This window comes from Schistocerca gregaria, chromosome 2 (assembly GCF_023897955.1).
Source record: "Schistocerca gregaria isolate iqSchGreg1 chromosome 2, iqSchGreg1.2, whole genome shotgun sequence".
Taxonomy (NCBI): Eukaryota; Metazoa; Arthropoda; class Insecta; order Orthoptera; family Acrididae; genus Schistocerca; species Schistocerca gregaria.
In genome coordinates, this window is record NC_064921.1 from 428,582,882 (window position 1) to 428,601,571 (window position 18,690).

The 18,690-nt window shown below is 41.9% G+C and overlaps 1 protein-coding gene across 1 annotated transcript in view; it reads right to left on the reverse strand.

The window, feature by feature from the left end:
* Nucleotides 1–18,690, reverse strand: part of LOC126324336 (glutamate receptor ionotropic, kainate 2-like) — a 219,385-nt gene that overhangs the window by 23,724 nt on the left and 176,971 nt on the right. Inside the window, exons 13-14 of the mRNA XM_049994950.1 lie at nucleotides 15,830–15,967; nucleotides 13,036–13,234 (exon numbers count right to left, since the gene is read on the reverse strand). Of these exons, the coding sequence (XP_049850907.1) occupies nucleotides 13,036–13,234; nucleotides 15,830–15,967 (337 nt within the window). The remainder of the gene's footprint in view (nucleotides 1–13,035; nucleotides 13,235–15,829; nucleotides 15,968–18,690) is intronic.

Sequence of the window (18,690 nt, forward strand, 5' to 3'; positions counted from 1 at the left end):
CTAAGATAAAACATTTATGTTTTTCACTGTGGTTTCCACTTCGCGACCAATCGTAATTTACTGTTTTTTCAGCTCTCGTAATGTCAGTCGCACGTGACTCCTAATCTTCCAGTCGTGTTTCAAGATTTAAGTGATTGCCCGTTTCGTATCAGTAACTAAATTTTAAGGTTTATACTTAACCTATTGTTACGTTTTCTGATCAGCCAGAAATTGAAGCCAAGAGTTGACACAGACGTGTTGTGGTGGTAGGAATGAAAATTTGGCAACAGCTGATGGTTGCTGCGGCTACGTGTCTCATGAGATTGGTTGGATACGTGCTGTGCCTCCTGCATGAGCCTCGTCTCACTGCTTCCTTCGTAACTGCTAATCAAACAGTAATTTTGAAAGAGTATAGTGTTCAGTCTATTAATGAATCTATGGTTGCTTCTGGTAGTTAATGTAAATTCAGTCGTCGTTGAAGCCTACATATTTTCCGTCCTATCGCGGTGCTGTTTTGTTCAGAGATGCTGTGCTGATAAATCTGCGTTCATGTTGAACCTGGAAGTTTTTCTCAGGTGCAATATACTACAAGATCCTTCAACATCACCTTCATCTAAAACGGGAACATAGTCGGAAAACAGCTTAAAAATGCTCAGTGCTTAGTATTTTCGCGTTTCAAATTTTTTCATGCACTTTTTCTGTGTTAGGTACGTCGTAACTACCCCAGCATCGACTTAGGCGGTTATTACACTGCTGGGCACTAAAATTGCAACATAAAGTGTGATACTTGCTGAGATACGTAATTCATTAGAGTTTCAACGAAACTGTTTATATAAGGTAGGAGGGGTGATGTATACGTTCTGTACATAAGGAAAGAATACGCAGTGTGCCTCTCATTCATAAATGACATTTAAATGTTTGTTTTATTATTGCACCTGGCAGTGAGGGAACTTCAGTCAGCTTTTCGTGATATTTTACGAGGACGCTCTCAACGAATTGATAGCATACGCACAACTGTCTTGAAATCATTCACAGTATGATGTGTTTTCCTTTGCCACCGCTGTACTTGTGTACAGTAAACACAGCGAGTTTCGGATAGTGACCATAAGAGCCCATGTTCAGTAATATCGTGGTCGGGTAGTAAGCAGAAGAAACATCTACTATCATGTGTCAGAATTCAACAGCGCCAGGATCGAGGATTCTCGAGACTGTGGTTTATGACACCACTGTATCACTGTTCATGTTGATCGAGATACCACAACTGTCAAATGAATATGGAATCGATGGGTTCAGGAGAGGCATACCAACCACTATGCAGGACATCAAAGGTCACACGCAACTAACACCTGAGATGACATATTGTACACTTGACTGGGGACGTACATCCACGTCACGTTAATTAAGTTAGAAAAACGGGTTTGCTTGAGCCAAAAGTGTTCACACAGACAGTGCGACGCTGTCTGGAGCACCACGAACTGTCAGCACGGCGACCGTTGTTGTGGCTTTACTTAACACTGCAGCAGACAGTGCTGCACCCAATGATAAACACAGGACATAGTCTTTTCATGCAATTCCCAGTTCTGCGCTCAGAACCGCAATGGATGTAAATGTGTGTGGTGGCTGCGAGGAGAAAAACTTGCATTTGGCCTCGTCATACGAGCCCAGCACCTGCTTTGAATCTTGTGGTCGTGCGGTAGCGTTCTCGCTTACCAGACCCGGGTTCCCTGGTTCGATTCCCGGTGGGGTCATGGATTTTCTCTGCCTCGTGATGGCTGGGTGTTGTGTGATGTCCGTAGGTTAGTTAGGTTTAAGTAGTTCTAAGTTCTAGGGGACTGATGACCATCGATGTTAAGTCCCATAGTTATCAGAACCATTTTGAACCTGTTTTGATGGTATCATGTGACAGGCGTTCACAGACACGGTAGTTTGGACAGCATCCACCACATTTTGGATGTTTTAACGCTGTTGTTTGTGGACTACCTTTGGAGTCCCTATGAGATTATCCTTCAACTATATTAGGCAAAACTGCATGCTGCCAGTTATCCGCTGATGTACCTCCGTTTAGTGAACTTTCGATTACTGCCCTGGCCAGAACGTTCGCCAGATTTCTCACCTACAGAAAATATCTGTTTTGGGATATCGAGATACCGGCGTGTTACTACTCATCAGCCACTACGAATTATGAATGTTAGTGTGTAGTTAAAGCAGCATGCAATGATGTACTTCTATCTGTCATGCGAGCTCACTTCGATATGACGGCCACACGTATTACAGCCATTGTTGCAGCCAGAGGTTGGAAACACTGTGTATTGAATTTCACACTCCGCGTAATCCCATATCACCTAGAAATTTAAACGTGTATTCTCGTCCTACATTGTATACACAAAATAAGCAAAATTAAGTTTTTTGCTATCCATTATTATGTCATAATTTTGGAGTCCAGTAGTGTAAAACGAGTTAAAACCACTTAGAAGACTGGCCAGTGTACCATACAAACAGTTCGTAATCCAGTGACGGAACTGGCCCCTGCTTCATAAGCTAGTGCTGTAAGCGTTATGTTGTATAAGTTAGTACCCACATTTAATTCCGTTTTGGCGACACTTGGCGAGTATTTTAAGTGATATTTAGAGAAACGAGGCCTACCCCGTCGTATGTAGATGTTGGTCGTCCGACCAGGCTCATCATAACCACCTCTGGGCTTCGAAACGACGTCGCCTTTGTGTAGGCTTCTGCCGGGTGAGGCCACCGAAGCTCTTCTGCCATCTCGATGGGACCGCCAGCTCAATGGCCCACCACAGCTTAGATGGGCTGTTGTTCGAATGAAGGCCCTCCCAACTACTGGGGCCACCACCGGCAGCCACTACTCTCCAGCCAGCGATGAATATCTCTGAGCTGTAGGTTGACCCACTCCACTCATGCTTTTGAGAGCTGAGGTGGCACTACCTGACACAGTACTGCAAAGCATCTTTGAATGCACAGCTGTGCAAGGTCACTCACTGCAAAGTCACATGGGCAAAAAGCACTGATGCTGGGCTGAAGTGTCTATGGTGGCGCAGCTCTCCCTCTGGTCAGAGGTTCTTTGCTCGCCGCCTGATGCCCGTTCCCATAGGCACGCATTTCCTGACATGTCTTATAACAAAGTCAATAAACTGTATCATCCATCACTGCTGACAGCATCATCTGCACCTCCAACCCATCTCCATCAGAGGACCTCAAGCCCTTACCCATCGACACATTTATGTGCAGTGTCAGAAGTAGGGTGGAGGTTCAGAAGACTTAGTCAGCCAGTGGTGGGTGATGCAGCGTATTGACATTAATCGAAGTTACGCGCTGTCCGGATTGGCTAGCAGTAGGAAGAAGAGGGGTTACTGGGTGAAACTCTTGTGCCTAATGCTGTTGGGCAACGGTCATTGGACAGAAACTGACAAAGACGGGGACAGCGGTGTACTGACCACATGTCCCTCCATATCCACATCCTATGACGCCTGTCGGCTGAGGTTGACACGTAGAGTCGATGCCGTTGGGCCTTCCGAAGCCTGGTCGGATGGCATTTAGAGTAACAGTTATTTAAAACAGGAAAACTGTCTAGGTTCTTGCAAACAGATTTGTAAGGAAAACCAAATTACAAAATTGTTAAGGCTTTCGTGGCCACTTGTTGACAAACTGCCTATTGGTTTCTGTCTCGGCTTCTTCGGACGACGTTCATCTATTGATTTTACTAACTTTTCGCCAGCCACTCGTGCTGGCGAAACGTCAGTAAAATCATTAGATGAATGTCGGCCGAGGAACCCGAGACAGAAAACCAAATTGTTACAATGACCACGATATCTATCCTTTAATATTTGTATAACTACGACTACAGAACTCAGACCTACAAATAAAAAATACATTAGTCATTCACGTCGCAGTTATGAAATAATACAACTGATCATTGAATGTAAGCCATATTTGCATATGCAACAATGTCTGACATTCTTACAAGGGGGGAAAACCGCTGTTTCTTTGTTTATTTAATGAAACTAGGGGCCGAATTGCATCCATCTTCCAGAACGGACGCATGTTCAGGGGGGAGCTGTCGTTTACAGCTGCTCCGGCAATGCAATCCGAACAACAACGCTTTTTCTTGTTCTACTTGTGTGGATAGCGTCTGAGTGTAAAGAAAAGTTATACATGCAATTCTGTCATATGATGACATGGTTGGAGACCATGACTGTTATTTGAAGACAAATGTTGATGGTGTTGGGACAGCAAATATGCTACTTTCCCATACATAGGGCCACTATCATACCAAATAGCAAACTTATTTAAAAAGAAAAATATCATAATCAGCTTTTCCACAAATAATAAATTACAAGAAAAAGTAATCCATGATGTAAATACCTCCAAGTGTCCATACTGAAAAACAGGAATATACAAACTCAAATGCGATAAATGCCCAAAATTCTACATTGGATAGCCAGGCAGAAGTTTTGAAATTAGATGCTAAGTACACATGATGATTTAAGACTGGGTAACTTGAACAAATCTGCATTTGCAGCCCATATTGCTGAAGGAAACCATTCAGTGAGAATTATAGAGAACAACTTAAAAATTTACAATCTAGCAGAAAAAGGAGCCACCATGAATAAATGAGAAGAAATAGAAATACAAACACACACACACACACACACACACACACACACACACACACACACACACACACACACACACACACAAACAGCACCTCAGACTATGTCCTCAATGAACAAACAGAGTTAGCTAACACCCCTTTCCACAAAAATTTCGAAAAATTATTTTCCAACCTCCAAAGCAAATAATATTAGTAGACCTATCTGCAGATCAAGTAGCAAATTATATGTTACTATATTTCTCATGATGCTAAATGTAATTAAATAATATACTTTTTTACCTATACAGTACTAAAAAAACCTTTATGATTAATGTAACAGTATCAACTCAAAAAATCAGTTTCTCTGTACTAGTGTAAAATGCATTTCAGTTGCGTAAGTGAAAATATGATTCTTTCCAAACATAGGACATCTTCAAATGTTACGATATATCATAGCATCTTTAATATTCATATGTTTGTAAGCTCTTTGTATGTATCTAAACATGTGGTACGTGGTAGAAATCTTCTCAGTGACAAATCTAAAGTGATCAGTGAGAAAATTTACGTGTGCAACAGTAAGAAGTGCAGTGGGAATGTATTCACATCTGTTGGACGAATGTTATGAAAACTAACATTCCAAACCGACATTTCACGTAAGTCACATGCAAAGAAAATCTGTAACGCAACCATCTGTGTGTGGCGTGCATATAATTATGTATTAGTTATATTTTAGGACAATTAATCCGTAGAAAAAACACACCACATGATATAAGGAAAGCATGTAAATCGTCTAAAGAAGAATCACAGCGATTCGAAACCGTTAACGGTACCCTTTGAATAAAGGATCTGAAAGTAAATTTGTGGCTGGTTGCTGTCCCAACACCATCAAAAGTTATATCGTTTTGGGATGAAGTGAATCGGATACTGTTTTGTTTGTTTAGAAGGAAGAGGTGCCTTCGGGTGTCAAATATTTTTCTAGTGATCCTTCGTAGGGAAAAGTGATAATAAATTGGTTTTATCAGTTACGACCTCAGGACGCTAGCCACAAGTATCGACAATGTTAATCACTTGATGTTTTATTGCACTGTAAAAGGAATTTGTGTCCTGCCACTGTAGACTGACACTCTGATAACCTAAATTGTGTAAACTCCTTAAATAATTTCCGCCTCTGTGAAAACTTTAGCAATTTAATGTCGCTAACAAATAGTTCTAGAACAAAGGAAAGAAATAAAGAACAGAGTAGAAATTTGAACGTTCATTATAAAAATTAAGTATTCAATTGCTAATTTGAATTAGTGTAATTTTGAGAAATTTTCTCAACCGAACTATATGCTACTTATGAAATCTGCTCAGTTAAAGCGTTCTGACAGGAAAAGCATTTCTATATTAGTAACAGTTTTATTTTTTCTTTATTCTAGTCAGACGTGGTAGTTACATGTAGATAATTTTACATGATAGGCAGACCGAATTAAAGGATCACTGTTTCAGCGTTCGGAAACGAAGAACAAGCGATTAATAATGTTGTTGTCGGAAGGAAAATACAAATACTAACCAGCAGTAAGATCCTTGAGTCTTTCCTCGTAGTTCTGAAGACTGTAGTGTTGTGAAAGCTATGTTTTTCGATAAGCTTAACATCCGTTTATCCGTTTATCGTAGTAAACGCACGTAGCTCAGCCATCACCGCGTGTTTGATTATGGTTGCGCGAAAGTAGATGGAAGCCAAAATGCGCTGCAAGTGACAGATATTGGTGTGTCCTATCTCTATACAACATACCCCTCGCTTTCTGACTGTATTGTGATAACAGACTGATCGGGGGCAGTTATCCAGTGTGAGCTGTAGGCATGTGGTGCTCCAGGGGCGAGTGGCAAATTTCAGAGACGACAGCACGGCCTTACTTTGCTTCATCCTTGATTCTTCCAATTACATATGATCCTGTGAATCAACGGCAAGGTCACAGCAAGCAAACGGACACATTTCAGAAGTTATATTTCAAACGTTATAGCGTCGAATTATTGTCCACCAGTTCTTGCTTCTTACGGGCATCCTTGTCCATTTCACTTTCTTTCGCCTCTGCGAAGAATATGTTAACATGAGAAAAGTTCTGTCGTTCAAGGTTCATGCTAAACTGTATGTCCCACTATAACTTTTTTGTAAGTCAGTGCAAAGGTGGGATGAAGTCACTGACCTACCACCAACAACAGTACAGGTGTACGACAGCTTCGTTAACGAGTAAAGCATCTGTGTAAACAGTTATCCTCTCGGAATTTCTCATTTTCGTTTACAAGAGTACCCATCATCGACTTTTCATATCTCCGGCCGTAACGAAAAGAACTTTAGCTCCCATCAGTCTGTTTGATCGTGATTCTGTATTGAGTTTGCAAGGGTACCAGCTACAGCTTTCGACGCTGGTGCCACTGCCTTTTTTAAGTTTCCTGATGGTGTGGCGTATGTGATTTCTTAAGACCTATTCGCATGAGAAGTTTTTATTTCGTTAGCAATAGTACCTGTTATCACGATGGAGTGATGGTATACTGGGTTATATGTCGCTGTGGATCAGGTTAGATGGCTGATGAGCGTTGTCTGTAAACGGCTGTAGAAATGCAGTTTGATAGCTAGAAATTTACCACCTGTTTCAGAACGTAATTTATTTATCATCTAATGTCATTTTTGCCTTGCCTGTAACAGCTGCAATTGGAACAATTGGGAAAGTTTCTCGATGTGTGAACTTAAATTTTTTCGTATATATGTGGCGTTTGTATCTCATCAGTTAACTTTCTTTCTCAGCAGCTGCCTCTAAGAAACGATTCTAACAATAAATTTGCAGACGTTCTCGAAAAATTCTCTCTCTGTTGCTTGAGGAACATTGTCTATATTATCTTTCTCTTTTGCCTATGTTTTGACAAAATTGGGGAAATGCGTAATAGCTTACTGTAGGAACAATGATATCAGTGTATTATATTTCTTATGCTACTGATACGGTGAAATTAATTCCAGTATTTCTATTCAGTAGTATTAGCCATTGGTGAAGCTGCGTACTTACTATACAATGAAGATTATTCTTGTTTCAGAGAGCAGCACAACGGTGTGATTATAAGCTATCTTGTAGAATGCGAACTAAATGGCTAGTAAGAATAATGTCTTTCCTCGTAAGCAACCTTCTAAGGACAACGGTCCGTGGCCACATATTAGATACTCGTAAGACTGTCTAGCAATGGCAGCAGAGGGAGTGATTGGATATCAACAGTGATATGTATGAGAAAAGCAATGCACGAGAGAAAGTATGTTTGCAGGTGCTTTGATGCTCTTTCCTTTTGTTAAAATAAAGCTGTAGTACATTCATGGCATAAACTAGTACATAAGACGAGAATTAGCTAAAAAATGCTGAAAGTTATGTTCTGGTACGTGAGACTGACTGACAGCAAATAAAAACAGGGAAAGAGCCAGCTACTACGAGAACACGTAAATGATGGGTAACAATTCTACATTATCTGATCAAAAGAAGCCGAACACCTATTTGTGGACGTTCATACGAGACATGTCCACCTCTCAACTTATTGAGGCTTGAACTGTGCTGGGGAGACTTGGAATGGGATGTCTGAATGTCTGTCGAGGATGGCAGCCCCATTTTTCTCAAAAGCCGAAACCGCAGAATGTTGGACGATGGGATCTGGAGCAAAGTCGACGTACTGACTCATACCAAAATTGTTCCATTGCATTCAATCGGGACTCTGTCCAGGCCAGTCCACTTCAGCAATGTTTCATTGGCTCTCATATCCTTGTTTATGACAAGTTGCTTTCTCATGCTGATACAATCAATCATCGTTTCAGAACTGTCCTTCAACTAGAAACAGTACACGATGACGTAAAATGAAAATGTTTTCATGCTCTTTCGCATTTAGCGTTTCCTCATGCCCATTAAGGGGACCGCAGAATAGCTGCCAGAAAACACAGCCATACTGCAAGGGCCCCCCTCCCACCCCCTCACCCCCCCCCCCTCCGTAGTTCACTAATGACACTACACTATACATGAAGGTGGGCAGCGTCATCCAGAGGTCAGCCAATTTCAAATTCTTCCATCGGATGGACACAAAATAGTGTGATTCATCAGTAGTTTCCTGTCATCCGCTGTGCAGATGCCAAGACCAACCGGGCCAAGAACGATATCTTACCGACTGGTATAACGATCTGCTTACCTGATCTACTGGGAGTCAAATCGCTCCCCAAAGAAGTTAGGTAATGAGTTAAGAGCTGCGCGCAACGGACTTAGTGATCGAAGTGCTGATCGAGATGAATCCAATGTGTAACAGTAAGGTCTTTGAAGGTCAACGAAGGTCACAAATTTGGCATGAACGTTCATTCACAAAAGGTGTCGAAATGATGACCATTGGTATCAATGCAGTGCTGCAATCTTCTTACTATGGATTGAGTGGTATTCCTTATCACAGTGGCACTTGTCGAAGCACATGATCTACATCTACATCTACATCTACATGACTACTCTGCAATTCACATTTAAGTGCTTGGCAGAGGGTTCATCGAACCACAATCATACTATCTCTCTACTATTCCACTCCCGAACAGCGACCGGGAAAAACGAACACCTAAACCTTTCTGTTCGAGCTCTGATTTCTCTTATTTTATTTTGATGATCATTCCTACCTATGTAGGTTGGGCTCAACAAAATATTTTCGCATTCGGAAGAGAAAGTGGGTGACCGAAATTTCGTAAGAAGGTCTCGCCGCGACGAAAAACGTCTATGCTGTAATGACTTCCATCCCAACTCGCTTACCATATCTGCCACACTCTCTCCCCTATAACGCGATAATACAAAACGAGCTGCCCTTTTTTGCAGGATCCCACACCGCGCAGCAATATTCTAACAGAGGACGAACGAGTGTAGTGTAAGCTGTCTCTTTAGTGGACTTGTTGCATCTGCTAAGTGTCCTGCCAATGAAACGCAACCTTTGGCTCGCCTTCCCGACAATATTATCTATGTGGTCCTTCCAACTGAAGTTGTTCGTAATTTTAACACCCAGGTACTTAGTTGAATTGACAGCCTTGAGAATTGTACTATTTATCGAGTAATCGAATTCCAACGGATTTCTTTTGGAACTCATGTGGATCATCTCACACTTTTCGTTATTTAGCGTCAACTGCCATCTGACACACCATACAGCAATCTTTTCTAAATCGCTTTGCAGCTGATACTGGTCTTCGGATGACCTTACTAGACGGTAAATTACAGCATCATCTGCGAACAGTCTAAGAGAACTGCTCAGATTGTCACCCAGGTCATTTATATAGATCAGGAACAGTAGAGGTCCCAGGACGCTTCCCTGGGGAACACCTGATATCACTTCAGTTTTACTCGATGATTTGCCGTCTATTACTACGAACTGCGACCTTCCTGACAGGAAATCACGAATCCAGTCGCACAACTGAGACGATACCCCATAGCTCCGCAGCTTGATTAGAAGTCGCTTGTGAGGAACGGTGTCAAAAGCTTTCCGGAAATCCAGAAATACGGAATCAACTTGAGATCCCCTGTCGATAGCGGCCATTACTTCGTGCGAATAAAGAGCTAGCTGCGTTGCACAAGAGCGATGTTTTCTGAAGCAATGCTGATTACGTGTCAATAGATCGTTCCCTTCGAGGTGGTTCATAATGTTTGAATACAGTATTTACATACGACCAGAATTTCTTCGGATTTTCTACCAAATTTCGAGACAATGTTTCGTTGTGGAACCTATTAAAGGCATCTCGCATCGAAGTACGTGCCAAATTTCGCGCGTCTGTCAATTCTCTCTCGCATGTCTTTAGATGTAGTTGGAATGTCTTTATAAACAATGTCTTTCACGAATCATCACAAGTTAATTAGGACACACCCAAGAATGGGCAGATCGAGTCCAGTATTTATGCCTGTAACGTGCTGGGCGCTCCCTAGTCGCTCCGCGCCCACCACATTGGGTGTTCCCAACGCGGTCCGCGCCTGTGTCTGGCGGCAGAAGTCACGTTTTGTCAAAATGTCAAATCCGACGATCATTACTCGGAAATTCAGATAACCAGAATCATTGGACAATGAGAAGAAAAAGAGTGATACAGACGTGTAATGCTAAATTGGCAGCAGAACCTTTTGTCGTTTCCTGAACGGTGGCGACCGTTCATTCATGCTATCTTCGTTAAGTTAGCCGAAAGTTATGACGACTTGCACGTAGCTAAACAGTTGAAATGATAAATCATCGCTGTGGCAGAGCAGATTTACGCGCTTCAGTCTGGAACTGCGCGACCGCTACAGTCGCAGGTTCAAGTCCTGCCTCGGGCATGGATGTGTGTGCTGTCCTTAGGTTAGTTAGGTTTAAGTACTTCTAAGTCTAGGGGACTGATGACCTCAGCTGTTATGTCAGAGCCATTTGAACATTTGATAACTCATCAAAGTGGTTTCCTTAACTATTCTTCTGCGGATACAACACTTAATGGAACATTCTGAAAAATTGTGAACTGTCTGCAGAGAATACCGAATGCAGAAGAGCATGTCTCCTTGAGACGTATCTCAAAATTGAGAGTGGCTATTATCCATGAGTTCTATTTGAAGACTCGTATCCAGGAAAAAACATTCGGCTGACCACAGCGAACCTACTTTCGTGGCCAACCTTACTGCGTCTTTTTTGAAGCAAGTTCCTAAGAAACGATTCTCTGATGCTAGGTTGCCAGGGACTGGAAACGTTTTGACGCCAACGTCACCTGCAGGAGAATCCCTTATGGAACAAGCAAGCTCCGTTTTAACAGAAATCACTATATTCGTGATAATTTGTAACTTAATTTCTAATGCATACCGATCCCCAAAAATGGGGGAATAGCACCTGTGTTCTCAAGGAACATCACTATTTACATTCACACTTGTCATGATGAATGAAATTCGTTGAGGCCAGCGGCGTTACTAGGAAATTTATAAAACAGTTCTCTCTCAGCTTCAACCACATTAATTTTCCAATATTTCTCGATAGAGTCAACAACGTATCTGAATAATCAAAGGACTTACAAACTTTTTGCCAGTCATAGTTAACTATAATCCACGATATTTCGACTGAACACGTAACAGTCATCTTCAGGTGAGTCATCGAAGTCTTCGATACTTCACATGAAGATGACTGGCAGGTGCCCACTCGAAATTTCATGAATTGTAGTTAACGAAAACCGGCAGCAAGTCCGAGACTTCTTTGAATATTCAGTTCACTGAGAAAAGCGACTCACAAGTAAGTATTTGAAAATAAATGAAACGAAGCTGAAAAGGTTTATGAGCGTCATAATTACGTTATCGTCATCTCCCGGTCGCTTGAGAAAGTACTTATGATCAGTATTTAAGTTGGCAGACTTAATAATTTATAACGTTTTTCCATAAATTTTTTAATCCGATCATCTTTTATGCTTAATTCTATGTGCTTATTGAATACTGAGATGTTACTGCTACTCCTTGAGGCCGTGCACTGTCTTTAATCTTCAGCTAACACCAATTGCAGAGACGATTCCTAACAAGACAAGATTTTACAACATACAGTAGAAATTTGCTCTTTGTTACTAATATTTTGCTACATACTGTTATATAAAGCATGGAGTAACTGGGAATATCTGTAAGCATAACTGAATTTATTTGTTGCTATGCAAGCAAAAGTTTTTGTGTTCGCAGTTCGGACTGCGCCGTAATTTTTCAGGAAACTTCGCGACAAAATCGTAACAACTGTTTCGTATTAGAACGTAATATAGTTATCAGTCTCTTTAATACAATGGTTGTATAGAGCCGAGTAATGGTTATAGGATTTCTTGACTGTCGTTGGCCGCTGTATGCCCGATGCGCCAGCTACGTAATCATTTTGCGCTGTTTTTGCATCTATACTTCGACGCTGCTGTAGTTCTCTCATTAAATCAGCAGTGGACTTTTAGGCCTTTTAGATCCCTTACGATGAGAACTTTCCTCTGACTTCCATTCTGTATAATTCCGAGCACGTTTGCTAGTCACATGAGACGACATCTTCCATTATTTTGTAACATCAGGACAAATACTGTGTGACAAACACGTATAAACTTGATCCATACGTTGTGGACTCTACAACCGTTTACGCATTACTAGTCTCGTTGTTACTAGTGATGCAAATCTGACGGTATTTTGTCACACAGGGAAGCCAGATCGACGAGCGAATTGACTTTTTGACTTCAAAATCTGTTGTAAGTATTACATTAGGTTTTTAAGAACATTATATGGACACACCAGAAGGAGTTTTACGAACGCCTTCTGCCTCCGCTCCCCTTCTTCTAGCCCGCGAACGTTTGTACGTCTCTCTGCGTCGCCTGAAGGTGAATCCCCACCGTCCGTTCGAGAAGCTATGGGCCATATGAAAGTGGTTATTATACATGGCATTTTTTTTACACGTCATTGTACTCCATCCCTTACCTTGAAGAAGCCAGCAGTGGAACCGGAACCGTAGAGGCCGTACTTGATCTTGCTCTGCTTGGCCAGGTCGTTGACGCTGTTGATGGAAGACTCCATCCTGCTGCTGGTGAGGAACGCCGCCAGGTTGGCCGTGTAGGAGGCGAGCATGATCAGCTTAAAGAAGGCCCACATGCCCGCCATAATCCGCGTCGATACGGCCCTGACGGCGAGAACAACACATTCACAGGCTGGTAGCGTAAGAGTTATGCAGAAGCAAGATTCTGAGTATGCTGCTCCCATAAATTGATTCAACAGCGTGTTTAAAAATGATACTGACAAAAACTACGATGCAATTCAAAGATTTTTTAAATAGCGGACTGGGAATGTCTGTGAAATAATCCCAACAAAGTATCAGAGCACTAAGAAAATACTGAAACCAGTAGCCACTAGATCAGAGCTTTCTCACACCTTCATCATTGAGCATTGTGGCAATCAGTAGGGGTACATAAGAAGCAATAGAAGCTAGGAACGTAACTCGTCTATTCGTCGGGAAAAATGCAAAATGCAGGCCTGAAAGACAACCCACTTTTATATTAGTAAATTTTAATAGAAAACTGAAAAGTGTACGTACTATGTGTTCCCAAGAATGTAATACTTATGACATACACTGAAGAGCCAAAGAAACTGGTACACCTGCCTGATATCGTGTAGGGCTCCCACGAGCACGCAGAAGTTCCGCAACACGACGCAGCATGGACTCGACTAATGTCTGAAGTAGTCCTGGAGGGAACTGATACCATGAATCCTGCAGAGCTGTCCATAAATCCGTAATACTACGACGGGGTGGAGATCTTTTTTGAACAGCACGTTGCAAAGCGTCCCAGATACGCTCGATAATAAACTCTGTAACAATTCTGGACATGTGGGGTGTCACTTTCTCCTGCTGGAATTGCCCAAGTCCGTCCGAACGCACAATGGACATGAATGGATGCATGTGATCAGACAGGATGTTTACGTACGTCTCACCTGTCAGAGTCGTATCTGGGCGTATCACGGGTCTCATATCACTCCAACTTCACACACCCAACACCGCTACATAGCCTCCGCCAGCTTTAACAGTCCCCTGCTGATATACGGTGTCCATCGATTCATGAGGTTGTCTCCATATCCGTACACGTCCATCCACTCGATACAATTTGAAACGAGACTCGTCCGACCAGACCACTTGTTTCCAGTCATCAAAATCCCAATGTCGGTGTTGACGGGCCAAGGTGAGGCGTGAAGCTTTGTGTCATACGGTCATCAAGGGTACACGAGTGGACCATCAGCTCCGAAAGCCGCTATCGATGATGCTTCGTTGAATGGTTCGCACGCTGACACTTGTTGATAGCCCAGCATTGAAATCTTCAGCAGTCTGCGGAAAAGCTGCACTTCTGTCACCTTGAACGATTCTCTTCAGTCATCGTTCTTCCAAGATCTTTTTGCGGCCGCAGCGATGTCGGAGATTTGATGTTTTGCCCTATTCCTGGTATTCACGGTACACTCGTGAAATGGTCGTACGGGAAAAAACCCACTTCATCGCTTCCTCGTAGATGCTGTGTACCATCGTTCGTGCGCCGACTTTAACACCGTGTTCAAACTCACTTATATTTTGATAACCTGCAACTGTAGCAGCAGTAACAACGGCGCCAGACACTTGTCTTATATAGCCGTTGCCGACAGCAGCGCGGTATTCTGCCTGTTTACATATCTCTGTATCTGAATACGCATGCCTATACCAGTATCTTTGGCGCTTCAGTGTGTATCGATTACATCATGTAATGCGTTATGCGTAGTATAGGACAAACATTTTAACACGAAGCATGTGTTCTGCCAATGAATACCTCCCTCACAACCACATTCTTCATATGCACCGGTGAGTTTAGGTAGGCGACTATAGATAGTATTTTGTATCGTCTTTGGATGAAATTTCTAGTCAAGTATTGATTCGACGCCATTTTAAAGCATCTGCAAACAACGTTGAGAAAAATTTCCTAGTTAAAGTATGATGAATCAAGAATATTTTCCAAAATAGCCTTGGATCGGGAACGCATCGCTATATATCTATGACCATAATACGATACCCAATCAGCGATGGACATGCAGAAGTTTGCCCGCAACCGGAGGTGTTCGTTTGTGTCTATCAGTGCAGTTTTGTGCTGTAAAATCCTATAAAAAGAGCGCCGTTTAACGGCGTTGTCGCAGGGTATATGCAACGTAGCGAGACTCCAGTGCGGGTATGTTAGCACCGATACGTAGGTAAGGATTACTGTGGCATTCGTTCTTTCCGACGTGCGTGCGTTTGAGACGGAACTATGGCGACGTTATTACCACATGCTTCCAAACAGGACCTTTCCTTGTCTACCGACGGACAAACCCAGGTAGACATCCATCGGAGAATAAAGAATGTATATGTGGCAGCATATCTGTCGAAAACCACCGTTTTGGAAAGGCTCGAGAAACAAGACTGGGGGGCCACCCACGAGGAAGTAGACTCGTATACAAACCCACGCGGAGACACATCAGCATATCCAGCTCATCACTGATTTCAGGGCATGACGTCTGGAGATTCTGATTGGAGCACGTGAGGCTTCGTCACTAAAACTACATTCTTAAGGTCAGAGTTAATATTCAGCCGTGTATTCATAATCAGTTAACGTACTCTCATGTTCATAATATGTCTTTTCACGTACTTGTCGCCTTCTATGTATTCAATTTTCCGAGAGATTTTGAATTTTTTCGAATTTTTTGTAACAGTTTCCTTAACAGAGCTTACTTGGGCATCTCCTCACCGCCTCCTCCCAGAAGGGCGCTGCCGGTGAACCACAGGATGTTGGACATGCTGAACTGGTTCTCCAGCTCGTTGCAGTTGGGATCGCGAGGATTTGCCTTCTGCCATTCCATTGGCGCCGCCCTGAAACACCAAGCAACACGTCATATATACAGCTGTACCAGAAACCATCACCACAACAAGTGCGAGTCAAATGGCAACTGTAAAGTTTGGTGGTCTCTTCCTCACATTCAGTTAACCTTCTCTCCAGATACACATTTGTTCGATAGTCTATTAAAACAGCATTGAGCGAAATAAGTCTACTAACAACTTGAAACGTGTCTAACTGCCAAAAGGTTCTCAGGTAACGTATTAAGTTATTAGTACGTAGGGGGCAACAATATATAAGCGATGTTTTAACTTTCGATTGACTTATATCTAATTGAATGATATTCTATCAAAATGCCCAGAGCCACTTAGCGAAATAAACCAGAGATTAATACGTTTCTCCCTCCTTTTACGTCTCTATACTATAAATCATACACTATTAGCTTTTCATTAATCTCGGTTAATTAGAGCGTGTTTTGTATAAACAAAATGTTAATGGGTTCGCCGCTAAATAATGGTTCTTGGATAGTTACATTGTATGCTTACTTTGATAACTTGTTTTGATGGCAACAGAGAGTATGCACACACCGGTAACTAGGTAAAACCGTTGTGTTATAAACACATCGCTAACCAGGCACACCGATTATGTTATAAACCTTGCATATCTCTATTTTTGATCACCGTTTTAAAAACGTGCATAACCTACAACCTACAGATTACTTATTTATTTCTCCTCACAGTGCACGTAACGCAAAAGCTCTCCATAAGTCGATGCCAGCGACATATCCGTAGCCTCCGACCTCAGTTCTTGTTTAATGTTGATTTACGTAGATTAAAACTTCTGTTTCTTTTATAAGCCATAACTGTTACAAAAACTACTAATATCAGTCACTGTACCTACGCTGATAACATAATGAGTTCTTTTTATTAGCTGCAGATGCAAAACGCCTAGTAAAATTATGTCATCGAAATTGACATTTCTCAAGCAAATAACACATGAAATTTTTCGGGAGAATCTAGCATTCGACAACTACTAGTATCTTTTCTTTAATAAAATTTTAATTTCTCTAGGTTTCATTATTTTTCAGTTTCTGATATTCTTTTTTTTTCTTTATTTTCATTTACCTTTCAGATTAGTAGCTGCTTCTTTTCTACTCTTGGAGACATCAGTTAATTCTGAGGGTGACATTCCATTTATTTCCCATCACATATGCGTGGGCTCCAAATTTATTTTAAATGTCTGGGCTTTATATATAGACCTTTATTTCATCATCAAAATAACGATACGTTTGAACAAGGGCCATGAGAAGTTAAACCCACATTAAACGGTAGCAATGCATAAAAACAATGAAACAAAAAGCCTATGTGCCACCATCACTTTAGCCCATAACTTATAAAATGCAAACAAATTTTAGCCTCTTCAGGTATTGACTTCACACAGACCCACTGTCGTTCCCTACATTTATTGCCCACTCGTTACTTACCAGCTTTGCGAAATAAGCGGCGACACTTTCAACGCAACCCACCCATCATTTTGCACGACAATGCGCGGGCGCATACAGCGCAAGCTGCGGCTACTCTGTTCGGTCGATGGGACTGACTAATCTCCTAAACTTCCCTCTACTCTTCATCACCACTAAGTTGTGTTGTGAGTCTAAATCTGCTCCTGGGTATACCTTACAATCCAATATCTGATTTTGGAATCTCTGCCTAACTGAAATCTTCCCGTATCTCCTGGCCTTTCTCGTGTTTACCTCGTCCTATTGTTACTCTTGAAAACAGTATTCGCTGTTACTCGCTAAAATTTGTTGCGGAAATCAGTTAGTCTTTCTCCTCTTTCATTCCAAGTACTAAGACCATGTTCTCCTGGAAACTTTTCTTCTACCCGTCCCCTTACAACCGCATTTCAATACCCCATGAGTCTTTGGGTTTCGTCTCCCTCTACGTGCTGGATTACCCGTTCAATAAATTCGTATACTTCCTCTATCTCTTCATCTTCGGCGTGCTACGTCGGCATGTATATCTGAACTACTGTTGTCGGTGTTGGACTACTGTAGATTCTGACGAGAACAATCCTATCACTGAACTGTTCACAGTAACTCACTCTCTGATCTACCTTCCTGTGTGTAATTCCACTCCCGTTACACTATTTCCTACTGCTGACCAGAAATCCTTGTCTTCTTCCCACTTCACTGAGTTACACTATATCTAGTTTGAGTATACAGATTTATCTATTCAGATTTTCTAGTTTCCCTACCACTTTCCAATTTATGACATTCCTCCCTCCTTTTCATAGAACGTTACTCATTCGTTGGTTCTTCAGTACTTTTCTCATGGTTACCCCTTCCAGAGATCCAGATAGGGGACCATTCCAGAATCTTTTGCCAATGGAGAGATCATCATGACACTTTTTCAATAACAGCCCATATGGCCTGTGGATACATGTTACGTGTTTTTAATTCAGTGTTTTCTATTGCGTTTTGCATCCTCATGACGTTGGTCATTGCCTTTTCTTCCGTCTTTAGGGGCAGTTTCCCACTCCAAGGGCGAGATATTGCTCTTAATCTGTACCCGCTGCTTCACCCACTTTGACAAGGGCGTTGCCAGAATGAGGGGTGACTTCTTATGCCAGAAGTCTTAGATCGCCCCTGCTTATGATTTTTATTCAAAATCTAAGCGGTGGCCGGTATAGCGTCCCCAGTGAAATAATAAGAAAAGACTTAAAAACAGTATTTATAAAGAAGAGACATTTAAAAATT